Source organism: Ursus maritimus, unplaced genomic scaffold, assembly GCF_017311325.1.
Source record: "Ursus maritimus isolate PB19 unplaced genomic scaffold, ASM1731132v1 scaffold_4, whole genome shotgun sequence".
NCBI lineage: Eukaryota > Metazoa > Chordata > Mammalia > Carnivora > Ursidae > Ursus > Ursus maritimus.
In genome coordinates this window covers 17,147,741-17,173,791 of record NW_024426552.1, presented here as the reverse complement: position 1 = coordinate 17,173,791, position 26,051 = coordinate 17,147,741, and the positions used below count along the sequence as shown (strand labels likewise).

General features: G+C 39.0%; 1 protein-coding gene across 1 annotated transcript in view; it reads right to left on the bottom strand.

The window, feature by feature from the left end:
- Nucleotides 1-1,003: 1,003 nt before the first annotated feature.
- Nucleotides 1,004-26,051, bottom strand: part of ADAMTS5 (ADAM metallopeptidase with thrombospondin type 1 motif 5) — a 46,420-nt gene continuing 21,372 nt past the window's right edge. Inside the window, exons 3-8 of the mRNA XM_008701935.2 lie at nucleotides 24,218-24,385; nucleotides 15,780-16,063; nucleotides 14,603-14,786; nucleotides 14,061-14,236; nucleotides 12,093-12,268; nucleotides 1,004-8,206 (exon numbers count right to left, since the gene is read on the bottom strand). Of these exons, the coding sequence (XP_008700157.2) occupies nucleotides 7,639-8,206; nucleotides 12,093-12,268; nucleotides 14,061-14,236; nucleotides 14,603-14,786; nucleotides 15,780-16,063; nucleotides 24,218-24,385 (1,556 nt within the window). The 3' untranslated portion in view covers nucleotides 1,004-7,638. The remainder of the gene's footprint in view (nucleotides 8,207-12,092; nucleotides 12,269-14,060; nucleotides 14,237-14,602; nucleotides 14,787-15,779; nucleotides 16,064-24,217; nucleotides 24,386-26,051) is intronic.

The following is a 26,051-nucleotide window of genomic DNA, read 5'->3' as shown; positions in this document are numbered from 1 at the left end:
GTGTCTGCATTTAGACAGGTGATCATTTCTTCTGTGGGAAAACATTAGTTTAATAGAACAACTAAAACAATAAGACATCAAGAAAGATTCCCACGGAGTCTAGGAATTATAGATGATTTGGACCTTTCCAGTGTCTGTAGTGCCATTTCTAACCATTTTGTTCACTCGACTTTTAATCTCAAAGCTCCCCTCAGGGCCATTTTTTATGCCTCTGACCTTGTCTGAACCAGCTCATTATGAGCTGTGAAGGAGTTTGCAAGGTTAAATACCGATTTTTTTTTAATTCTTCTCAGCAATTTGCTAGTTTTCTAAATCGAATTCTCTCTCCTCTCTCCTTAAACAACAGTCCTTTGTACACTCTGAGCACTTGCCTCTGTTCTCACTGCTTGTCTGATTCTCCATAGTTTCCTTGCTGTTTTTATTGGAATTTCAGGACTGCTCTTACATTTACTCAGGGGGCCCACCACACATTGGGCCATCGAAACACTTCCCCACATTTCTCCAATCTCACACAGTCCTCCATTCACTGCATGGTCGCTCCCTCAGACTCACATTCCATGTGGTTTGAAGACTCTCAGTGCTTCAAGAAGCCGAAAACTGATAATAAATATCTAATGTGCTTATCGCAGTGCCTGACACTTGGGAACAGCTAGGTCACCATTAACAGTTACGACAATGCAATCGTCATCTGCAATATCAGGATCTTCAGACCAACCTCATACGGGTCATGGGGAGAAACATATGGGGGAAAGTTTGTGAGATGTTTAGCACAGGGTGTGACCCAAAGACATGGTCAACCGATCCTAGCAGTACTATGATGATGATTAAATTTCTATACCTTATTTTAAAAGTTTAGGTGTTTCAAATTACTTCTTTAAAATCTATATATCCTACTAAGAAGGGAATTTAAAGCACATTAATTCTGAAATATTATTTGATATGAGGGAGAAATTCAGTGTTTGCAATGTATACTAAACAGTAATGATTTCAGGTTTAGAAGGAATCAATGTCCTTAGGAACTTTATTGCCATAAATTTGTTAACAAATGAATAGGCTTTTGCTAGTGAACGAATGATAATTCTTTTTGAATTTCCACGCAGGCATTAGTCTTGACTCTTTCATTTTCTATGTGGCATAAGTTTATCTTAAAAACAAGTAAAAACGAAGCAGGTAGATTATGGTGCTTGCCGTTCCTAATTTAACACTAGAATTTCAACACTAGACAGACGTAGGGCATGATAGTCTGGTAAGAAGAACTTAAAACAGTAAGTCCGAAGTCCTATAACCTACGTAGAGGAAGTATGAATTGTCTATGCCAGATGGAAGAACAGTGGAAATTACAGAGAGCCTAAGGCTTCCTTAAGACCAGGCTTGGTCCTACTGTTATGAGAAAATTAAAAATAAATGGACAATAGTTTCCAACTCTAAAACATATTATATGCAGTACATACTTTAACCTAGTTTACAATTAACATTTATTATGCCCACTGAAACCACAAAGCCAATGTTTAATTTTACAGTTTAAAGTCACACATAGGGAAATGCTTTACAAAATAGGATATTGTTCCTCAATGAAAAATATTACAGTATAGGTCCCAAACGACTCAGTTCAAGTGGTTTACCTGAATAACAGAGCTGTCGTGGAATGCAGGCTACAAGACACAGTAATGCTTTCAATAGTTGATTCAGGTTCAAAATTTGCCAGAGCTGAAGAGACATTTTAAACAAAACCCGTCTTAGTTTTCCAAGATTTTTGGTTTTTCAACTGCATTACATTTACGGAAAAATACCATCACTTCCGAAAAATTGAGGATAGTAAGCAGCTTACATTTTACTGCTTATATACGACAACATGTCAATCTTCAATGTTTTACTCTACCTTGAAAGCATGTTTCAAGATTTAAAAATGTCAGTTGTACCCACTTAGGTTGATCACCTGTCTTTCCTCACAGACTCTAATATAGGAATCAAATATTTGTGCCACTGCTTACAACACATTAAATACATTTCTGCGATCTGTTTAGCTACCCGCGGTCTATTAACAAAGCATGTGTATGATTTCTACTCATACATCATACTAAAATGTAAGCAGTATTTGTCAACTCCCACGTTTATGTCATGCCTGAACATGTAACACAAAAACACCATCCAGAGACAATGCATTTTTCTTAAGCAAAAGTCTAGTCTCACAAAGTCACACACAACATGATCTCCTATTCTTTTCTCCTGTTCTATACTCAGTCTGGGTTGAAGTGCTTCTAATATGCTGTGGATTGTTGAAGAAAAGACCAAGAAGTAGTAGCCACGTGTTTACCATGGACATAATATATTGCAGAGCTAAGTAAGTCAGGCTAAACACACACACAAGTTTGTGTATAGGAAACAAACAAGTTCTTTTGAAAGGCAGGTTTGAAAGGAATACCCATGGCTTAGGAAGTGATGAACCATGATCCTCTGAAAGTCTATTCCTCTAGCCTGACACTCTTCCAGTTTTGATGTTACTCTAAACGTCCTTGATGTACCTCTAGCTTATGTCACTGAACCCTACTGATCAGACTGACCATTAGATGCAATTTCCCGAAAACTGAGTATCAAGTCGTGCCCTGCCTTGACCAAAAACTTAAGAGCTCTCGTTTGCAAATTGAAAAATCATGTAGAATCAAATAGTAACTCAGAAATGCCACACTTGGCACTCGATTGCTGAAGATATTAGCACCTTGATAAAAATAACAATTGTTCATCGGATGTGCTAAAATAAAATAAAAAAAGAATGCTGCTTTTTTTACAAATCACAGTTTTCCTCACAGTGTTAGACTTTGGATCACTCTGATGTGGCCATGCCTTAAGATGATGGGCCGTTTGGTTTTTCATTTGACCTCTGGTGGTCCACGTGGACCAGTTGGTGGAGCTCCAGGATAAGAACCACAGGTAGCCAACTTATTGCTAAAGTGCTACTAAGGAAGGTGCAATTAACTGGGTTAACTAATATGTACATTTCAGTCTTAGTCTCTTTGAAAACAGACAACATCTAACAACATATTCTTTTATTTTTTTTTCCCACAAAATCTGCACCAGAAAGACATTTGGCAGATCGAATACTTTCGTGATCTGAACTTCATGTATATTTCCATTTTTGTCTCACTAATGCAATGGGCTCTTATTTCAAAATGTTCCCATATGTTAACAGACTAGAAGATGATTATGCGTTATAGACTGATATGTTGCGAGATCATATAACTTGAGAATTATTTCTCTGGTTCATGCTGGCAGGGAGACTATTAGGAAGATTGTTTTTTCAGTGGACTAATTAGCTAAATTGATCTGCCTGTTTGACAGTCTAAAACTACAGTTTGTTGGCAAATGAGAAAAATGATAGAGAAAATATACGAGTTCCTTGTTTGTGTGTTTAAAGTGTTAGATCACCTTGACCCTGACCTTGGTTCTATGATAGCTCCAGATGATCATTTCTGTGCTCATCATTATTATTAACTTTGAAATATTAAAAAATACAAGGGATTTTTATCGCCTCAAGTTTAATGATAAATAGATTAGTAATATTCACCAAACCTCAGCCATAAACTATTAGCAAAATTTGGCCATTATTAAATTCAATCTTATTTCTCAAAAAAAAGTGAACTCTAAGTCATACACGAGTCCTGCACTTCATTGAATCTGGTTGCTGTGCTCACCTAAACCATTACAATGACCTTGTTACTAAGGAAGGAGTCAATGGGGGAAACGTCAGAGCCAGAGATTGATCTGGTCAGTTGTATATCCAAAGGTGTTTTGCCTTATTGCTGCGACCAGACTGAAATCCCAGTCAGAGGCAAGCTGGTGTGATCAAAGGTGTCCCTGCCTGTCCCAAGTCCTATTTACTCCATGAGATTCATTAGTAGTAGTATAAAGTCACATTCTATCAATGGAGACCCCCTACTTTAGAAACATCCATGACTACTAATATTTGAATCACTTAAATTCAATTTGTTTACTCTCACTATCGAATCCTACCAATGCTAGAGACTAAATGATATTAACTTTTAAGGAGTGTTTTTAAAGCAGCAAAGGACAATGTTTGGTTTTATTCTCATCAATGTCTCTCGGAGGTTGTGTATATACAAATATCATACAATACACCAACAGCTCCTTGTCCAAGTTTATCAGTGAAATGAACTGACCTGATTCTCAACTGTGTCTTAGCTTCTATGGGAAGCTGCCAGTCTATCTCTACGTTGAGTTAGAACTTAGACCTTAGTTGCTTAAGTGTTTTTCTTACCTGTGACTTGGAAAAATTAGTATTAACGAAACCCAAAAGACCTATTAATGTAACTACAAGTAATGAACACTACTAGTCAAGAAAGAGTAAATTTAAAACTTCCTTAGAAAGGAAAACTATAATATCAGAATAAGGATACGTGAGGAATATATGCACATACGCCTGTTTCACGCAGAAAGCCTTCTGTAAAAAAATACAAAAGCAACCAGTGCTGTAGATTATGTAAACTCACAAAGTGTACTTTATGACACAAACATGAAGCATAAATTAAAAGTAGGACAACAGCAAAACATTTTAAATATAGAATTTGCACATATTTTTGTTAAATAAGAATAAATACTTTCATCACACAAATTCACATACCAGTCGCAAAAACAATAAATTACTTTTTTTTTCAGTGCTGCAACTTTATTTTTGTTCGTGATTAATCCCTTCATTCTTAGTTTAATGGGATAAAACTGTTTCCACAGGAAGGCAAAGGAAGTTGAATTGACTGAATAGATTAAAACATCGCCCTTAAACCTTTGAACAAGGCAGGGCTTAATTTGGCTTTTTCTGTTCCAGAAGAAAGACATGTTGTTTTCTTCTGGGTTTCCTTTATTCGGCGAAACTTAATCTGGAGTGTGTAGCTTTGTGGGATTAGATTCTTACTAACCTGAGCATTTTCAGACAAACTTTTTTTTTTTTTTCTTTCAAGGGAGGAACCTCGGCTTCATGGATCTCAGACTCTTTATTCACGATGCAAGTCTGGAAAGGTGGAATGCAGAGTCCGACATCCAACTGGACTGAATTAGATTTCGTTATGGAGGACTTTCTCTTGATCATCCCTTATTTCTACCGAACACTCCATTTCTCTGAATTTCAGTTTCCAGTCTATACCGTTTTTCTCAGGAGTTTAGATAGACATACATTCCTCAGTCAATCTGTTTGATACTCGTATGAAAAAACTAAAGAAAACTCCTTAAAAGCATGGAATAGTGGTTTATTCCTTTTAAGCTCTCTAGGATTGTTTCACTGAAAAGTATAAGACTTCATCATTTGGGGGAAAAATAAATGATAAATCATGCTAAAAAAACCTCTACGAATACGGTATAGAGAAGCGGAGTAGGAGACAAGCATATTTGCCCTTCAATTATTTCTTAATGTTGCTGTGAATATGACCACAAAAGATAAAAATAAACATTGTCAGAATTGAGTTAATTGATTAAAATTATTTCAAAAATTGGGAAAAAGTAATGTCGGCCTCACTATTAATTCTCTCTGAATAATCAAATGGTCGGTGGGATTTAAAATTTTGTTTCTGACTGATATGAATAGCTTTGCTCCCTCTCCCTGATATCTGGTGACCTCCATCAAATGTATGGAGGCCAAAAGTTCTAGATGGGCCTCATTTCTCTAATTAATAATTTATTAAGAATAAATGACCATGTCTAAAGCAAAGACAGTCTATGAAAAGCCAAAGGATGATTATCAGTTTTGTAAAACAATTATTTGTTTTACGAAATACTTTCCTAAGAAAATATTTAAAACAGTGAGACATCCGTTCTCCTCGCCCACTGAAATGAAGGTGACATAGCTGGAGCAGTTACATAATACTTTTCTATTAAAAATATCTTCTAATAAAAATAAACTCTTGTGAGCTTAGGGAACTCAAACAAAGGTCCCCTAACATCTTGATATGCAAATTTTTAATAGTAGGCACATTTGGTATGATTATTATAAAATTTTATAACAAACAATAGGCTTTGTAATATTTCATAAAGATAAAGAAATCCCAATGAGATTGAACACCTTGGATTTTCTGAGCTATGGGCTGGAGGGGTGCAGTTTACTGTTTAAGAAAAGATTTTTATGCATATGATTGTAAAACTTTTCCATATCTAACATCCAAACTTAACAACCTACCTATAGACAGACTACGGAAATAGAATCAACAAACTTCTCAAAAATCATCACATTTCATCACTCAGACACTTACGGGTACAACCAAATGCTTTCCAATTGGAAAAAATCTTACGTACAGTATCAGTATGCTTGGATTTAAAAAAAAATGCAAGGAATTATTGCCTGTATGGTGTGGAAACAGTCTTATTAATATTAACCACTATTTTTTTTGCACAAGCCACATAAATGATAACCATTTCTAGATGTGGCTAACTACAAAGTGATCTTTAATACTCCTATCAAACTAAGTCAACAAGAAGTACAAAACATTGCAGGTCTTACAGAACCCTTGAACAAACAGCCAAGCAAAAACAAACGCATTTTAAAGGCTTGCTGGTAAGAGGTATACCAGTGTTGAAGGTGTCGGATGTGAACAGAAAACTCTCTGCAGTGTGCTTTGTATGAATATTACACAATAATAAGGTATCAGATAAAAGCTTCTGATTGGGGAAAGTGGTGTGAAAATATAAATCGAGACTATGGTGAAATACGGTGTTTTTTTTTTTTTCCTTTTAAATTCTAACACGAGGAAACTAGTTTTTAGACTTTGAATACTCATAACAGACACACACGCAAACATTATTTCTACATCCTAATTATGCATCAGTTTAGCTGGCTGCCTGAAAAAATGCAGGCAGTCAAAAGTTTAAGGAAATGGACCCGTGTATGCATTTAAATGACGAGATACACTGAGATCCTTTTTCTTTTAAGAATTTCTCAGAAGATGCTTGCTGTCAAAATGGTTTTTGACTAAAATTTGATCTCCTGTAGTCTGAAAATATGTGAAATCTTATTAAAACAGCAGCAGTTCTTAATTTCCAGTAAAACATCCACAGCTCTTTCTGGAAACTAGAAGGAGTTGAAATAGCTGCAGACCTACTTTGGTCAAACATTTTTTATAGAAATATATACGTATGTGTGTGTGTGTGTGTGTGTGTGTGTATACACACATATTTTTTAATAGAACCAAGTGATATAAAGTGACAGACCAAGGGAGAATGTATTTACAAACAGTAAAAATAAGCTACTGTATATTGTGGATGATAATGATTCTGATGCCTTTGAAGACATTCCAGAAGAGGTAGGTGACAAGGGGGAGACTGTTGTTCTGCCATCTTCAAATGTCCCCTGATTCTACATTCATCAGTGTTTTTTCATTCTTGTAGCCCAGGGGATGATCAATAGCTCCCAAGTGTTTCTATATTCCAAGGTCACCACTGTCACACGAAACAGTGCACATTTTCATTTGGTCACCGAGAGCAGATTCTGCCCATAATTAGACTCCTGTTGACAACGCCATCGAAGCGTGACTTTCCGTGCTTTAGGTAGACCTTTGGTTCACCACGACTGATCACCACCATTGCGTGGACTGATCCGTGATGAAACATCCAGTTGTCTCTGCAGAAGATCATAACGACAGGCTAACACTTCTTGAGCAAACATTGCTTAAATGCGGAAGGCCTCTGAGAGAGAAGACATCCCTTCGCTAACTTGCGGTTTGCGTCCTGGCACTGCACCGTCCTGGTGTGCCAGCCCGTGTCACAGGTTCTAGAACAGGCGAGCCACGGGCCCGTCACCCACTGCAGCTGTGGAGCGGGTGAGCCCACTTTATTGCTGCTGTGGCTGGTGACAGAGTTGACTTTTTGGGTGGACTTCTTGGGAACAAAAAAACTGTAACGGACATCTAATGCTTTCGTGGGATCGGTTGCAAGAATCTGCACTATGAGAATTTCCTTCGTGGCTGAGTAGCCCATCCCGTGCAAGAAGTCGTCCCTTTGGCTCCATCCGCTGTAGTTCATGACGGTTCCGTTGACGTCGATGATGGTTTCTGAGGTGGAGATCATGTACTTCCCATTGATGAGGTATTCGCCGTTTTTCCTCTTCAGGGCTAAGTAGGCAGTGAATCGAGTCTGGTCTTTGGCTTTGAACTGTCGGACTTTTATGTGGGTTGCCCCTTCGGGGATCCTCACCACGTCAGTGTAACCCTTACTGGAAGCAGAAAAGTCCACAGAGGAGAGAGAAGAGGGAGAGAGAGAAGGAAAAATAAGTAAACACTTAATAAATGGATAACCAAATTAAAGTTCTCTAAAAGTCTTACCTTATCTTGACACAAAGTTTTAATGTAGTTAAGAGATTATTTTAAAATTGGCTTCAAAAATTAGTTTCCTTGTAACAAAATAAAATCGCAATTGAACTATGATTTTATTACGATGTTCAAAATTAGGAAGATGTTAGCCACCTGCCTTTGTTTTAAAAATGTACACCAACTTTAGTTAAAGATTTCCGAAAACATTTTACACCCTTATCAAATCCTATCGCTCTGGCCCAAAATGGGATGATATATGTAAACACAAACAAAAATCTGCCCTCAATCTTATAGAAAACCTTAAATTGATGTGTCTCAAACTCATTTGCATATTAAAATCATGTGGAGATCTTTTAAAAATTTAAATCCCCAGACCCCAGGCCATCTGTCAGGACCGGGCAGAGGCAGCAGGACTTTGAAAGTCGTTCCAAATGTGCAGAGTAGTTGGGGAACCATGGATTTAACTGTTGAACTAGAGACAGAGTAGAAGCTCTGCTTCTATTTCTACTAGAACACTGGATTTCTTGAGCAGAACACAAATGAAATATAAAATTCTGTAAGTGGATAACCATAGCTTACCAGTATCATCAAAAGAAAAAAAAAATGATTCTTTAATGCCATAGCAAATTTCCTCGGCTACTTGGTGTCCGTGAACGTTATGATAGATTGAGCGAGGCTATATGATGGGTGACAGATAAAGGAGGTCTCTAATGAGCCATCATCTGTTCAGGAAAATGGGCAAAAGCATCAATATTTCTAGCAGCCATAGCTTTTGAAAAAGGCTAGGACAGAAATGCTAATTAAGTGCCAAGGGACTACTATACCAGTAAGGAGTCATTTGTGAAACTCTCTGCCTCTGTAAGTGGTTTTAGAATAAGGCCACCACATGTCTTGCTTTCTTAGTTCTTTGAATATAAATAGATAAATTGTCTGTGAAGTTTGATGTGTGTGAAATTTAATTGTCTACTGCTGAATTCTTATTCCGGTTTAGAGGGATAGGGCAACTGATTCATACTCTGAAAATCCAAGTGTATTTCCCTGCCGAGCCATTCCCTCTGAATCAGAGGGGAGGCTCTGCCCCAGGGAAGCCCGCTGTCCATTGGGCATCTGCTGGACAGAGACTGGCTGCCATACAGGTGTCAGAGTTCCCCACCACACTGGGAGAGAGAAGATACAATGCTGACGATATTGCTTATCCATTCAACGTAACTCATATTTTTACAGAATTTGTTACAGGACTTTTTTTTTTTTAAATATCTAATACCAAGAGATCATATGCAAACCTATTGGCTTCAAACAAAGCTAGGAGGGATGTTGGAAAGAATATCTTGTCTTACATAGAAAACATCTAAAGCAGAGGTTTATTAAAGTATTTGAACTATTGCTCTCCAGAGCTAGTGGCAGTGTTAGACTCAAAGCCATGGCCCCCTTCCCCTAGTTTACTCCTTTCCTGACATCCCCCCTTACTTCTGCCAGTCATACTTTCTAACAGTTATGTGAAAATGTTCTGGTTATATTTGGAGTTTAAATGACACATACCAGGGTGTAAAGCAAATGAATGTAGGGTAAGGGAATCAGGTAGGAGAGCTTTTTTTTTTTTTTTTTTTTTTTTTTTTTTTTTTTTTAATGCTTATTCCTGAGTGTCTGTCTCAGATTCATGAGACTCGGCTGGGGTTGTCAGCATTGCGGGGGCTTCAGACTGAGCTACACAAGGCAACGGTCAGTAGGAGGACTGGTGCCTTGATCTCTTCGTGCCTCCGTAAAATACGATTCTCTTATTCTCCTGGTCCTTGAGCAATAGAAGGACTGAGTTGCCATTTACTGAGATGAAGAACATTGAGAGGGGGTGAATTAAGGTTATGGTCATATTTGTGAAGAGGGTTGAACTTGATGAAATATTTTAATATGCATGATCTCATTGGATCCTCACAGCAATATTAACTTGCAAGAAAATTACTATTAATGCCCTTCAACTCTCAAGAATTCTGATAGTAAAAAAAAAAAAAAAAATGAAGTAACTCTTGAGAGATCACAGTCTCTGTAAATTACTGAGCCAGAGCTTGATGACAAAGACTTCAGCCCCAAGATCAATGCCCTTTTTTATACATCACATTAGGCCGAGGTAATTTATTTGGAGTAGTGAAACAGATCATTTGTACCACATAATATAATCTTGGTCAAATCAATTTGCAAGCTGTCAGGTTGCCCATCGCTTGTGGCGATCATGAATTTCTTCATCTTTTCATGGGACCACAAATGCACAGATACTGGTTGCCAATCCAAACGACAAAATGCCAAATTCAGTATTTAAAAAAGTGGCTTATAAGTTTATGTAGGAAGAATACATGGCACATAGTACAGAAGGTATTTTATTTCCTATTTGATACCTGAATTTGTTCCTCTTGCTTCCTTCTTTCCTTTTTTTTTTTTTTTTTTTTTTTTTTTTTACCTTCTTATGACCTGGGGTGTAGCCCTTGCTTTGGCATTCATCAGCCGTGCAAAATTAGATAAGCCCTAAGCTTTCAGAGTCCCAGTTTCCTCATTTGAAAAACAAAAAGGTCGACTTCATAATTTCTACGGTGTCTTGCACCTTCGCAACATATAAAAATGCCGTATGTGATGGACATGCGGGGTATTTTACAAAGATGGCTCAATACAATTGGATGAATAATTACTAAATCACTAGCAAATAAGATTAGTAAATTCAGAATAAATTCTTCAGCCATACCATTTTTTATTATATCAAAGATAAATTTCCTGTTTTCCACAATAACATGGCATGCAATTGTTTTAATAAATCCTTATTGTTAATTTAGTTTGCATATTACCCTCCAGTTAAAGACAACACAGCACACACAGCAAGAATACGAGTGCACTGGACCAGTACCATTCAGCATAAGAAGGGTTTGGTGAAGAAGAAAGACAGTCCTGCATTCCAGAAGACTCTTTAGCCAGCTTCCTCATCTTCTCTGATAACATAGTATTTAATGTCAGGGGCGCCTGGGTGGCTCAGTCAGTTAAGTGACCAATTCTTGGTCTTGGCTCAGGGCATGATTTCATGGGTCATGGGATCGAGACCCATGTGGGGCGCTGGGTCAGGCTCCGTGGGGAGTCTGCTAGAAGATTCTCTCCCTTTGCCCTTCCCCCCACTTGCACGTGTGCACCCTCTCACTCTATCTAAAATAAATAAACAAACCTTAAAAACATTTAATTCCAGGAATTGGTACTTTATAAACTTACATATTTAAAATGAAAGCATAATCAAGGACCCCAAGAGTAAGCAGACATTACTGTACATATACTTTTTATAGAGTAGATACAGATCAGGAGAATTCACTATAAAATGATATTGTTGTCTACACTCCTGCAATTAACTTAACATTTTGCAATGAGAGATGTCTTCAAGAAAAATACAGCCTAGTGAAAATTTCTCTGTAAAACGAAATAATTATGACGGAAACCAGCCATCCTTCCCTACATGATGTTTCAGGAATAATACTGGAGATCACTCGCAGGGATATCACAGCCTTTCTGTTTTTAGTGTTCGCATGCTGCAAAATCTTGACCTCAGAGCCACTGCAGTTTATCTGCCTCCAGAGGCGCCGGGAGTTTGCACTCTGCAGCCAGAACTTTTTCACCCCCTCCTTAGTTCTCATATGTATGTGACTAGGGCCATGCTGGACCTCTTCCCACAGACAGCTTATGATGTAACACAAGTCCCCCTTTTTCGGTCATGCAAGTCTAAAGCTTGGTTTGATTGCTGTCAGGGCAACCATTCTATCACCTTACCTTTTTTTATTGAAAGTTCCAACCACCTTTGTGCAACTGGAGTTGTCTCCCCCACACACGGCACACTTGTCGTACTGCAGCTTCGAGCCGATGATGCCGTCACAGCCAGTGCGCACACACTTGCCCCGGACGCAGACGGAGTTACTGTAGGGCCTGCACTCAGTCCCATCCGTCACCTGAATGACAAGGACCCCATGAGCAGTGGGAAGATGCCCGTGCACAGGTACTTGGTTTCCATGGTAAAACAGCAAGTTCTAATTTGTGGAGGTTTGCGTTTGACTGGGATAGTGCATCGAAAAATAACCGACCAACCCAAAACCAGAGTGCCCCGGAGTACCTTTTTTTTTTTTTAATATTTTTTTAAAAAAATTTATTTATTTGACGGATTGAGAGAGCACAAGCAGGGGGAGCAGTAGAAGGAGAGGGAGAAGCAGACTCCCTGGTACAGGACCCTGGGATCATGACCTGAGCTGAAGGCAGACACCTAACCATCTAAACCACCCAGGGACCCCTACCCTGGAGTATCTAGCTGAAAAATCCTTGACGTCTTGGCAGAAAGCTGATCTGGGATTAATGTGGGTTATGTCCTTTCTCTCTTGAGCTTAATTCCAAATATGCCAGGAGACCCAAGGTATTCATCTCCCTTTCTGCCAGAGCACAGTCCCCTGGTATGATTTCACTTAGCCTGGGGGACTTGTCACTTGGGTGGAAAGCAGAAAAAGAGCAGGCTCAAGATCGCTGAGATCCTTCTTTGGGGCATAATTGTTGCTATAGTAATACATTTGAAAATCTGAACTTGACATTCAAAACCTCGTGAATGGCTGGAAAGAATTTCCTATCACGTGCTCAACTGTCAGATGCTGAAATAGAGACCCACAGATTAGTGTAGAAATAGTCTGGGGAAGCCAGAGGGAAGTACTTACTGGGAGACACTGAATGTATTTTGAGTAAAGGAATCAGTATATTCTTAGAAAGCTAGTTATAAAAGAGTACATATATGGACCCTGGTTTGTGCATATAGAAAGAAGATATGTAGGCATATGTGTAAATAAACAGACGTGTTTTGTATTTGTGTATATACAACTCTTCATATGCGTGTGCGTATGTGAGTGTGTGTGTGTGTGTGTGTGTGTGAACTGAAGTAGGGTGTATTTCAATAGGCTCACAGCTCTCCAGATGTGGCATTGCCAGGTGATAGTTCTGCTCTTATTCTTTGTCATATTTGTTAAACTAAAATGCACTATCTTGCAATAAAAAGATAAAGTATTTTAAAAATTACTTCAGTTGGACATGAAATTATTTTTCAGTCCTATTTCATACAAATCTGAAGGCCACTTTTAGAAGTGATTTGAAACGTAGCATCTGCTTACAAATTAGATAAACAGTATTTTAAATTGCTGCATAACATGGATTGTGAGAAATAAAACTGTTAGTAATTTAGAAAATGCACTCCTGTGAAAAATAAGGGATAATTTGACATGCATATATTATCACGTGTATAACGATAGGGATATTGATTCGTATTAAGGGTGCAAGACATTTAAAGGTCTGGGTCAGAGATGATGATCTTGAAACGTATCTTCATAAATCACCAAAGGAATTCTTAATTAAATGATAGAGAAGTAGAAAGCTTTTTTTGCTTTCAGTGCCCTGTACAAGCATACGTAGGAAATTCTAGTTGTTTTCACGGCTATTTTGAAGTGAAGGTCACACCTCACCTTCCCTGACACAGAGTTATGACTTTTCAAAAATAGCTTTTAAAACATTTACTTGTTTGTTTACAGAATAATTGTTGTTCTTTGTATAAGGTTTGCGAATATAGACACTACAGAGGTGAAAATAAAACCCTCCAAAATCTAGTCAGCCAAAAAATAATGACTGTTGGTATTTGGTATCTCTAGGCTTCAATCTACCAAATAATTTCTGGCAAGAACGTCTACTGCTTCTGGACAGTTGGCGTGCAGTTACCTTTGGAGAAAACACCACGTAGTAACCGGTGCCCTTAGCTCTGCAGGTCAGTTTGCACACGTCCCCCAGCAGGACCCCTGCATATTTGGGAACCCATTCCACAAACGTTTTGACTCCTTTTGCATCAGACTGATACCCATTTTTGGCCTCACACTGCTCATGACGAAAAGATTTACCTAAAAAACAAACATGTCATGTTTTTACTTTGTCTATGCTGAAACTTAGACAGAATCTTGTGCATTTAACTCATTTTAACAAGAATATGCAAACTTTTTTCAGGGCCTCTTTACACACCAGCCTTGGATTTTATCTGTACACGGGAGTTGAAAGCAACAATTATTTTCTTCCTACTCTCTAAATACCTAATTATTTTTAATAATAGTTTAAAAAAATCGCTCATGTATTTGTTATTGATTTGAACACTGGTGGAACTGTGAAGTACAAGATTAATAGGTTATTTCTCCAGCCTCCTTTATTTATTACTGCTAGAATACAAATTACACGTGGCACATGGTGGTTACTGACACTTGGGAGCATCGTACCGTTAGGTGGGCAGGGCATGACGTTGCAGGAGCGGTAGATGGCCCTCTTCCCTGTGCAGTAGCGGCCACTGTTTCTGGGTGCAGGGTTATTGCAGTGCCGATAAGCAAACTGTACTCCTCCCCCACATGAGCGAGAACACTGGCCCCAGGACCCCCAGGATCCCCAGTTGCCATGGCTTGATGTCTGAAATAGAAAATAGAAGACATTTTAATGCAGAAGGGAGAAAAAAACATTCCAAATGTACATTTGGAAATCACTTGCATTTGATGCTGTAGTGGAAACCCCATCACGGTATAAATTTTCACTGAATTGAACATGGCCACAGATATGGGACATTCTGGAATTATAGTGCAATTCCAATTCTAAGTGAGTCATCTCTTCTGCTCCCTGCCACCTCCTGGCACGAGGACCTGAATGTTTCCCTGGCAGTTCTGAGCACACTGCAAGAATGACTCCAGGTTTCTGTGCACCTTCTAATATCATACATTTCTGTTAATAACCACTTGAGCCATAGCTAACTTTCTGTCCACTCTGATTCTGCATCTTTGACAAAATACATGATGCTGAAGATTTTCCATGATGCCTGCGTAGTTGGTTGTATTTACATTTCTTCTCCCTGTTTAGCACGGACGTTCTGCAACCCTTTGTGGATCTCACACATCCCATCGGAGACAGAGCCTCCGTCCCAGGCATAAATGTATTTGACCTGAGTTTGGCTTCAGTCCTCATTAGACTAGAGTCCTTCTCTGTCTAGAGGGAATGTGACAGATGTTGAGGTGCACCTGCCCCCCATACACACACCACTTGTGCTTACGCCGCGGGGGAATAATCATTCTGGAAAACAGGGTAGCAGGAAGCGGAGAGACTTCCAGAGGGAAGAATATTATAAACTCCTTGCTGAAGGATGGGGTGAAGAACTCCTGGCTGCTGTCAGAGTATCTGAGAACGCACAGCTCTGGGATAGTCTTGATAACACGTAAGCATTGTGCCGAATGTCAGTGCTCCGCTTGGGACTTTGAAACTCAGAGGACAGCCAGCAGATGCTTTGCCTGGGCCTCTCGAGGAAAAATATTTTAACTGGGAAAGAAAGCCTTCTGGTGATAGACCCACACATGTCACAGGAATGGACCTCAGATCCTGCGTCTCCGGGCATGGCGTGACAAGCAAATCACTTACTGAGTAATATTTTTTCTTGGTTTTGTCCACACACTTGCCCTGCAGGCAGATCCTCCCTTTCCCACATGGTGTCCCTTCCACGGCGGGCAGCTTCTTGGTCAGACACACCATCTGGCCCTGGCGCACCACGGCGCACCAGAGGCGGGCGCAGACGTCCATGCCCGGGCACACGGAGTACTCGGGCCCAAATGTCAGGTTGCACTGCTGCGTGGCGTCGTACGTCTGTCCCGGGAGTTCCTCGGGGCCCAGGATCTGCTTGCGTGGTAGATCTAGCAAACAGTTACCTGAAAGAACAACCGAGATTGACCACTGCGCTCTGTTTAGGTTTCAAGCTACTAAAGTCGTGAATCTGAAAATGCAGGGCTCCAGCTGCTGTGGGAACGTCACGCGCCCACAGATGTGCAGGCTGAGGCCCTGGAGAGGGGACTCCCCCAGGGACGGAGCAGGGACTCCCCCGCGGATGGAGGAGGGCACCTCTTTGCGTTCACCAACCCCTTCCAGGCTTTTCAATGGGCTACATGCTCCGGGGCATGTCTAATGATGGCAGTGATATGATCAAATAAAATTATTTTGCAATAATTAGTTGTGAAAATAGCCATTGGGCTGAGGGACTAGGAGAAATTGGGATGGACCTAGAGGAAATAATATAATGGACATAACAGCAGCAACAACAACGATAATAGTAAATAAGCATTTACAACTCTGAGAAACAGAGTTTCTCCACATACTCTATTTATACTCTTCTCCACGTTCAGCTTTTCTCTTCTTCATGTGCCCGCCCAAGTCCCCTCCCCATTAATTCCCTAAATAATAACAAAGGGAGACCTCGTTCATTCTTGCCCTCAACAAGCATTTGGTCAGCACCTACAATGTCCTAGCAAACATACTAGATACCGGGGAAACACAAAAATGACCCAGATCCACTCCCACCCCCTGGGGTTTCCCAATAAAGTGGAGACAATAAAAGATATGAAGTATTTCTTCTAGACTTATGCGAATTTTTATAAAGAATTCAAGAGTCACAGAATAAAGGAGCAGTGGGCAAAAAACAGACATTATCTTTGATAATTTGGGATGAAGCCCATCTTTTAATCCTTCTTCTTTGTCACCATTTGGGTCTGTTCTTTACTACAACTAGTGGTTGTTGGGTGGTCCAGTATGTCGCACAAGTTAGTTGGTGATCTCCTTACATAATGTGGGGGGTATAAAGGAGTGAGCTTGGGGGATCAAGAGAAGTGGGCACACAGGCGGGCAATGCAAATTCAGAAGCTGATACGAGCCTCCCCTCCCCTCAGAAGCTTCCCTAAGAATCCCTGACCTGTAGTTAACACCATGAATTTTCTCTGGGCCTATGGGAGCATGCATGTCGCCCATCAGTTTCTGCCCATTTTTGTTTACTTGGGATTTTGGGATTTGCTTGCCAACTATTCATAGTATTAAAAATAACAAATATTTGTTACACAGTTATACCATTCTCTCTTTCTTAAATGTATTCACTCTACAGGGCAGATTCTAGTATTTTCCTTATTTTACAGATAAGGAAACTGAAAAATGAAAAAAATAGGCCACGGTCACATAGCTCTTAGGGGTTTATGCTCTGAGCCTGCCTTCCTCACCATATCCCATCTCACTTCTGCTCCCCGTGTAGATAGATTTCTTGTCTCAGTGTTGACCTGGCAGGCATGTGGAGGGATCCTTTAAATGGTGGATACTGTGCCTAATGGTAGAAACACCCAGTCCAAAGTCGAATTCTGGTGAGTGTTCTCGACCAAGTTAGTTAACCTCTCCCTAATTGATTTTCAAACTCTGTGAAATGTTTCTCTTCTCATTGTGACGCTGTTAAGGGTAAAAATAACTAACAGAGATACAAAGGGTGACCAGAAAAATACAGAACAGCAACAGTTGATACTATGCTCAGCGTATTTAACAATTTTAGATATATTGAGAGTCATTCTTTTTACTTAACAAAAGAAAATCACATTTCAGCCCTACTTTACCGAGACATGGAATAGTCAGCATGTTTTAAGTATACTGCAAATATTTTCACAGCTACGTTCAAGTTTCTTCAAAGTGAATACCTTAGAATTTGTCAATTTGTGATGGAAGCATTATATGAAAATGAATACAGAGCAGAGTTCCTATTTAATTTCAGAGCCAGAATGTTTGAAGAGGTAAAGCTTCTGAAGGCAAGCCAGAAAAAGCATTAAAAATAAGTATCCAGCCAAAAAGAACTTTGGGAGAAAAACATCGAGTTAAAAGAAAAACATCAACATGGAGTCAATAGGAAAGAATGATAGTAAACCCTCACTCAGCTTTGTTTAGGAGATGGTAAGATTAGGCACTGAGAACTCCAGGAGAAGGGTTATCTTCATTGTTACTAAAAAAAAAAAAAAAAGAAGAAGAAGAACAACAACAACAACAAAAAGAAGATTGTATAAACCAGGGAATGCTCCACAGATTGCTGATGTTACAAGACTGTCAACAAATCTCTGAGACAGCAAGAATGCTCTCCAATTCTTCAAAAGTGCTGTTTTAGGAAACTTTTATTTTACTAAAAAGCACAGAACCATTAAGACTGCGTCACTAGGGATTAGCTGGGAAGTCTTTAACATGTGTGGGTACACGTGGCCTGGGTCCACCTTGTTTGTCTGGAGTCAGAATAACTCACCACCTCTTTGTGGAAGTGGAGTCACTGACCTCTTTCTATTTCCCTAGGACATGATAAGAAGAAAGAAATGCAGAATTCAATTTGAAATCAACTTATAATGAGGAGACTTCAAGATGTGGCATTTCTTTAAAAAGCTTCATATCAAAGCATACGTTTTGTTCCGTTTTTGTTGATTCTAGCATAGCTGACTCGTGATGTTACATTAGTTTCAGGTCCAAAGTATAAGTTTTAAAAATGAATCACACATTTGCTTTGCTATTAAAGATACTGTATCTCAGCTCTATGGTTTTGCCTTAGAGGTCACCTGGCGATGACTTCCTGCTTATAATCAAATGATTTATTTCAGAACTGCCATTAATGTATTATTCCAACGTTCTCATCAGGATTTGTTGCTGCATTAGTTTCTGTTTACCCTGAAACATACAGTCTATCAATTTCATCTATACATTGAATTATGTCCTTTTGCAACAAAATAGGTATAGACAAATCTCACAAATGCAATGCTTTCCATTCTTGCACTATGGAACAACAATAAAAAAATTAATCTAGAGCCTGATTCTGAATTTCATGGTATGAAATATTTAAATCTAATGGTGGATTGAAGATACATTGTCCATTTTTTTGTTAATGTTACAGATTGGGGGAAGAGTGAAAGAGTCAATCTGTCAATCTTTCAGTATCATTTGCATTGAGCTCTGAAAGTTGCCAACCTACTGCTGACTTTCCTTAATCTGCTTGGCTCTTATTCTCAACTGCCTCTTCCTATCTAGTTCACATATTTTTCACTTGATCCCCGTCTGAAATCCTATCTGGGCTTTGCTGCCAACATTTTGCCTGTTTGTTCTTTTCCACAAATTGTCAACTTGTTTTTTCTTTTCCTCCCTGCTTCCTTCTTTTCTTTTGTTTTAACGTTTCCTATGTATAAAAATGGACAGTTCCCAAAAGAAAGACAATAGGAAACGTGTCCATATTGCGTATTTGTTTTTACCATCCGTGTTCAGTTAAATGCTTAAAGGTGAAAAATGAAAAAGTAAAAGGCAGTGGTTTGTGACGGACAAACAAAGGAAAGAAAGCGGCAGTCTCTCCACGGCCACAGAGTATGCTAAGCGTGATGGAAGTTATGCCAGGCCTTCGGGAAACGAGACAGAAAAATCGTTGGCTTTTTTGTATCTCATGGCCAGCACTCTTTGTCCTTCATTTTAATGATTAATGAAAATTATCAGATCAAAGTTAGTTCTTCTCTATTTTTTTCATATTTTCTTCTCTGTTTACACTATGGTTATTTCTGTCCTCTCTTCCTTTCCCATACACAGGCACGAAATTAGGCATCAGCCAAATAGCCACAGCGTATCAGAAATCAATTAATGTTCCTAATAAAACTCGTCCATTGCAAGCTATCCCCTTTTACGTCTAAGCGTATCTCCCTGGCCTGGCAACTCAAAGTTCTTTTAGGTCTTTATTTGAATGGCTAACATAATAGAGAAACTGATGCATTACAAGCCAGGTGGCAGAGAAAACTTAAGGGCATTGAAATGTATAGACTATGGTTGCTGACCGAAAGCCATCCAAGGGGTCTGTGTGTGAAACTGTCACAAGCTTTAAGAGCCCTGTTTAGTAAAGGTAGTACCAAGGAAATTAGATGAAAAAGAAGCATAGTGTTTTTAAAAACACAGGTCACCATGTCCTTAAAATATATGTCCTATTTGCAGACTCTTTCAAAGAACACATTGTGAAAACTGTGATACCATCATGATGGACCTTGAAGTGTATGAGTATTTTACCTTAAAAACTGAATGTTAAGATCCTATCGATTACTAGCCTATAGCCTCCACAGACAAAAGATTCAGAGAACTGGGTTTCTAATACCATTTTACCTCCAAAGTTCTGTGTTTAGTGGATGGCTGTAAACTTAGTTCTTTAAATATGCTGCCTATTACTATTTCAAAGCTGTGTCCAGATTTTCCTTAGCAGTCTGTGTCAAGACGGTTCTTGAGCTGTCTCTGTGTGGAAGGTGGCCTTTCTCATCCCCTGGCACCGTGGACTTAGGGATATAGCGGACACGGCTATCTTTCCTGGCTTCAAGGTTATTAGCCTTTGAGAAAGGAAATTCAATAACCTGCTTTCACTGCACAATTTCCCTGCCAGTGCTCACCTTTATTTCTGAGGCCTCGCCAGCTTGCCTACAGCTAACTTGTACAAACGCTGCAGAATGTCTACAAGTATCTTGGCAAGGCTAGTGGTGGGGGGGGGGGTCCCCCTGAGACATGGCTTCTCCTTTTCTGAATCACAAATATGTAGGCACAGTTATTTTAACGTGTGCACATTGACTTTTCAACCATAACCGAATTGCTACATAGTTCTTGGAACGAAATCAGGAAACACTCAGTATTAATGAATTTACATTTGGCAGTGGGAGAGTACTACAAATGTCCAGCTACTTATGGCTAATAATTTTAAAAACAAATCAAATGATTTGAATTTAATTGTGCTTTAAGACCTTATTTCTCTAGCGCTGCTGGAGGTGAGAGGGAGACGTATGAGCTATTATCCATAAATGGATTTTCCAGATAAAGAACTCTTTAGGTCCCATCGAGAAATTGTGTAAGTTTTGTGAGAGCGTCTCCTTAAACACAGCAATGACTTTGCTGTGTTTATATTACTGTCACAGTTTAATTTTCCTCGATAATTGCGAATCATTTTTTTGTGGGTATCGATGATGGTATCATGCGGGAATACAGGGGTACCTTCAGGGATCCTCGTGATGTGACACCGTTTTTGGCCGTTTGGAAAAAGGAGCCAGACCTCTGAGCTTTTAATGATTTAGGACTACACTGAACAGCTTTTCTGGTTCTCCCTTATTGTGAAATGATATCCCTTTTCGCACTTAGTCTGTCTGTCTAAAGTGCAGTCCCCAGCCCCTTGCCACGACTATTTCATTGCTTAAAATTGTTATGGCCTAGAAAATTAGTACAGAAAAAAAATAGTAGAACTATTTCTATTAACTCTGAATGAATGGGCTCGGGATGGAAGTCTGAGTCATTTCCTACGAGCAAAGTAAAAGGGTTTTACCATATGGTGTTTTGGTATCAGTCAAGTCTTCTAAGAAAGATGTGTTTGTTTGTGTTTCTTTCCTCTAGGACTTTGATGTTCTCCCCTAAGCTCTGAAGTTGAAATGCCAGAGCCTCAACCATCTCAAAATCGCGCTTACTAGTTCCTATCACCACACTTTCACTTAAACTGACTTAAGTCAGTTTTTTGGCGGCAGTGTAAACGTTGCTAAATTATTTGAGTTCACATTTAAATGACAGTGCTTAGAGCGTACCACCGTTTCAGTATCCGCGAGTGCTGTTTTGAAATGAGCATAATTGAGCTTTGCTACCCCTAACCATGGTACCTTTGCCTTCTTTGACGCTCCATATTCTGAAATGACTTTATTCATTACAGGCTACTGATAAAATCAGTGTGTGTGTGTGTGTGTGTGTGTGTGTATGTATGGATTATAACACAAGACTGCTTAACCAACATATTCAAAAGCGAGAGGGTCTAAGCTTGATGAAAGGAGTTAATGAATAAGTAGGCTTATTAAGAATTTGTTGTTCCAAGAATTTCGCTAATTTAATCAATTTATTTAACATATACATGGGAAATTCAAAAAAGATTGTATCAGTTCCAGTGAATAAAATCTACATCTACTAAATTTATGTTGCTTGGTTGTTATCTACCATGAGGATCTCTGGAATGGACATAGCCAGATGTATAAAATACGTAAGTTTGTTGCAAAAGTTTTAAAAAGCTGAATGTGGACTCTTTTAAATACAGAAGTAATGTTAAGAAATGAAGACAATACTGAAAGCATATTTACTGCACAAAAAGTAAGATCATGAATTCCACAAACATGAAATAAACGAATCATTCCAAAATTATGGCAATAAGGAACAAAATTCTGCACAGCATTGTAATTAGCTGACCTAATACTTGCACAGGAAAAAAAAATTGGTCCCATTTTAGCCATAAGTATTTGCTGCCTTAGCAACTAAATCCATTCATTTAGGGATTCAAAGTTGAGCTCAAACTTTTGGAATGTGTAATGTGTGATTCTGAAATAAAATATTAATGTTATTTCATTTTCAGAAAACCTGAAAAAAAAAAGCAGCAAAAGTGACATTAAGAGTGGAGACGAGGGTTCCACCCAAGAGGGACTTCATTAGATATTGACCTGATCAATGTGGACAGGCAAATAATTAGGTAAACATTCATCGCAGGACTTTATCAGCATTGATATTTGAGCATTGTAAATTGTATCAGCATTGAATCAGCATTGTAATTTGAGCTACACAGAAAATTAGCACTTATTATTAGTCTAAAGGAAAAGCCTAATATGTTCATTCTTAGCGTTTTTTTCTAATCTTTGAGCTATTGGGATGTCCTTTTAATGAGCAGAGAACAGCTTGTATTGAGGGAAATTTTAAACTAGGCTAGGCATGGATTGTTTTCAGGAACAGGATATTTTTAAAAGTTTTAAGTACCTAAAACATTACCGGTTCACCACTAACATAGCAAAACTGAGTTAATGAACAGATTTTTCCTCTGAGAGACCAAAGAACTATGTGGCAGAGTTCTTTTTTGTCTGCAAGGAGTTGAATTCATCAATTGTTTTGATATTACGCAGCCAAAGTTCAAGGTGGCCAGTGCACTAGGATATTACGAAACATTAGGCCATAAACTTCGTGGAACTAGGAAAAACAACTATCACAGACTCTCTTTAGCTAACTCTAAACCATACATCATGAGATAATTTTATGGACAATTATTATGATCAAAAATTTCTGTCATATTCTGTTCAACCACCAGTTTTGGAAAGAGACAAATTTTAATAGGAAAAAAAGAAAAGGAGTGAGTAATGTCCGTTGAACTACATGGTGTCTGTATTTGAACCACTTCCGCTCTAACGCACCTATCCTCCTGTGCCTCTAGTAGTTTCAAGTCATATGGGATGCTAGGGAATTAGCAATGGCTTGTTTTGAAGATTACTTAAGGGCCAGAATTTATTATTTCTAAAAAGTGCAACTTCTTTGGCATTTTTATATAATTTACGGCACTAATCCTCGATTTGCAGAATTTAATAAAGTAGGTTATGCTCTTGAACTGTATCTAGCGGATAAAGCCAAAGATTTTCTTTTGAAGTTCTTAAAGTGTTTTCCCACTCTTCAGATTGATTTTCAGTTTCTGTTCTACAGTTTTTATTCTACTTCCAGGAGAATCTGCTGTCAGGATGAAGCCAGATTCTTCCAGTGAACACAAATTTAAAGAGCTTCCTTTCCTGGTTTTCCGTTGCCATAAAGAGGATCCGACAGAATTGTCACCTACATTTTAACCACACCCCTATAATAGGCATGTAACAAATAATTCTGAGAGTCATATTAATAGCAGGGAAACAAGATGTCTGCCAACATTCTCACAGGAAGCTAGTGGTGAAAGGCGGAATAAAAGCCAGGCTTTCAGGGCACTGGCTAGGCATTCTGTGTGGTCTCCCACACTGCTTTTCTTTTGAACTTTTCAATTCCAAAGCAAAAATACCATAGCTATAATGCCACCAAGGACGTTGGCATTATACACCAACAGAATGTCCCTCTGCTCCCTTCCTGACCCTCTCTAAACAACCATTGTCTCAGGGGGCATGGTGGGCTTCATGAGGATGTCATGAAGTAACACTGGTAATAATCCCCGTAACTGTTGTTATTGAGCTTGTGTTGTCTTAAATGACACGTACCGTGGCCATCATCCAGGAATTCTGTGATGGTGGCTGAAGTGCACTTGGACCAGGGCTTGGATGCATCGATACTGGTTAGGATGGAAGACATCAAGCGCTTATCTTCCGTGGAACCAAAGTTCTCTTCACAGAATTTGGAATCATCATGGGAGAGGCCAAGGAGATGTCCTAAAGCAGAGAAGAGAGGGAATGCAATAATGGGTGATTTTGCATTTCTACTTTTCCATGACAATTACATGAGCACTTGGTTTCCCACATATTCCTCCCAATTGTACATGAGTTCATTTTAACGCCTTCTCATGCACAGACTGGACCCCCAGGGAAATTAAAGCTGCATGTAGTCAGAGCAGTCACTTTGGGTGAACATTAAGGGGAAAACTGAAAAATTACACAAAGGAGTGGATGTTCCCATAATCCATCTGGATCACACATGCTCAATGACATGTTAAACAGGCCTTATTTAGAATCCAGGATTTGCAAGGCAACTGTGGGATTATGTCATAGCCTCACTACATATTATTTTGATTACTTGTCTAATTTTCCACCTTCTCTGATCAACCATGAGCCCCATGAGATCAGAGAGCATCTCCTCCATCCACTGTTGAAATCTCTGTATTTAACTCAATGTTCCTCAAGTTGCAAACACTTAATAGATGGTTTTTGAAAATCAGCGACTTCTGTTTTCTTGGCCAAGTTAATAGGTAGCTATCCGAGAAATGACTGGGGCAAGGGGGAAGAAAGAGAAATCATGAACTTGCCGATTCCAGGCAAAGTTCACCCTTTCAATTCTTTCATTTAGAAAGTTCTGCATGTTTACTAATCCCACAAATAAATTCCATATTTTGAAAACATACCCATTTACATCGAAGAAATGCCTAAAATACCAAGATGCCCATCATGGAGTGTTAGAGCTTGAAGAGAAAACAAATACTAGAAAGATAAGTCGTTGTCCAAAAGCACTCACACCCGGTCGCTGCAATCCCACACTGCATTTCCGGTCTATCAAGCTAGATATCCTAACCACATTCTTATCACCAAAATTATTTTTTATTATATAAGATTAATTTTCACATAGTCAAAGAATAAAATGACATTCACCAGTAAATCTGAAATGCCGTTTTAAAAAAATTCCAGGACAGTAGTTTGTAGAGACTCTAAAAAAGCAGACAAATAGACCTCAGTTGGGTTTTTGTTGTTGTTGTTGTTTTTGGTATAGCTTTATAGAATCATACACAAAGCGTTAAAAAGGGTGTATAAAATACTACAGCAAAGTGATTAATGCACTCTTTTCGGGCTCCTGTATGCCAAAGGCAGGGACTTTGGCCATTCTGCCAAAAGAAAAAAAAAAAAAAAAAACAGAAAGAAAAAAGAAAAAAAAAGTCCAGCATGCAACAGTAAAACCCAGCAGAGATGAAATCTTTCATGCCACATTCCAACTACTTTTGGCCAACTTGTTAAATCACCAACACCTCATAACAAAATTGTCCACTGAGCAGCTGCTTGCTGTTGTGGCTGAAATTAAGTGGCTAGGGCTCAGTGACCCTCCAAAGATCCACATTTTTATGGTATTTATGCAGTTATTTACTTCCATAGCATTTGCCAGCCTAGCAAGTTTTCAGTGGGAAAACCCTCTTGCTCTCACGTTTTATTTGCTCGGTAGCACGAATGTGCATCAGAGTCTGTGAAGTATGTCCCAAAAGACTGGCAGGGCTTTGTCCAATTTTTGGGTGGTATGTTGATTTTTTTTCTTGCAACCCGCAGCTCAGAAAAAAACAGAACCTTTCATCATGCCCTGTTCAAAACGGCTCAAAGTTACTAAGTACATCTAACACTT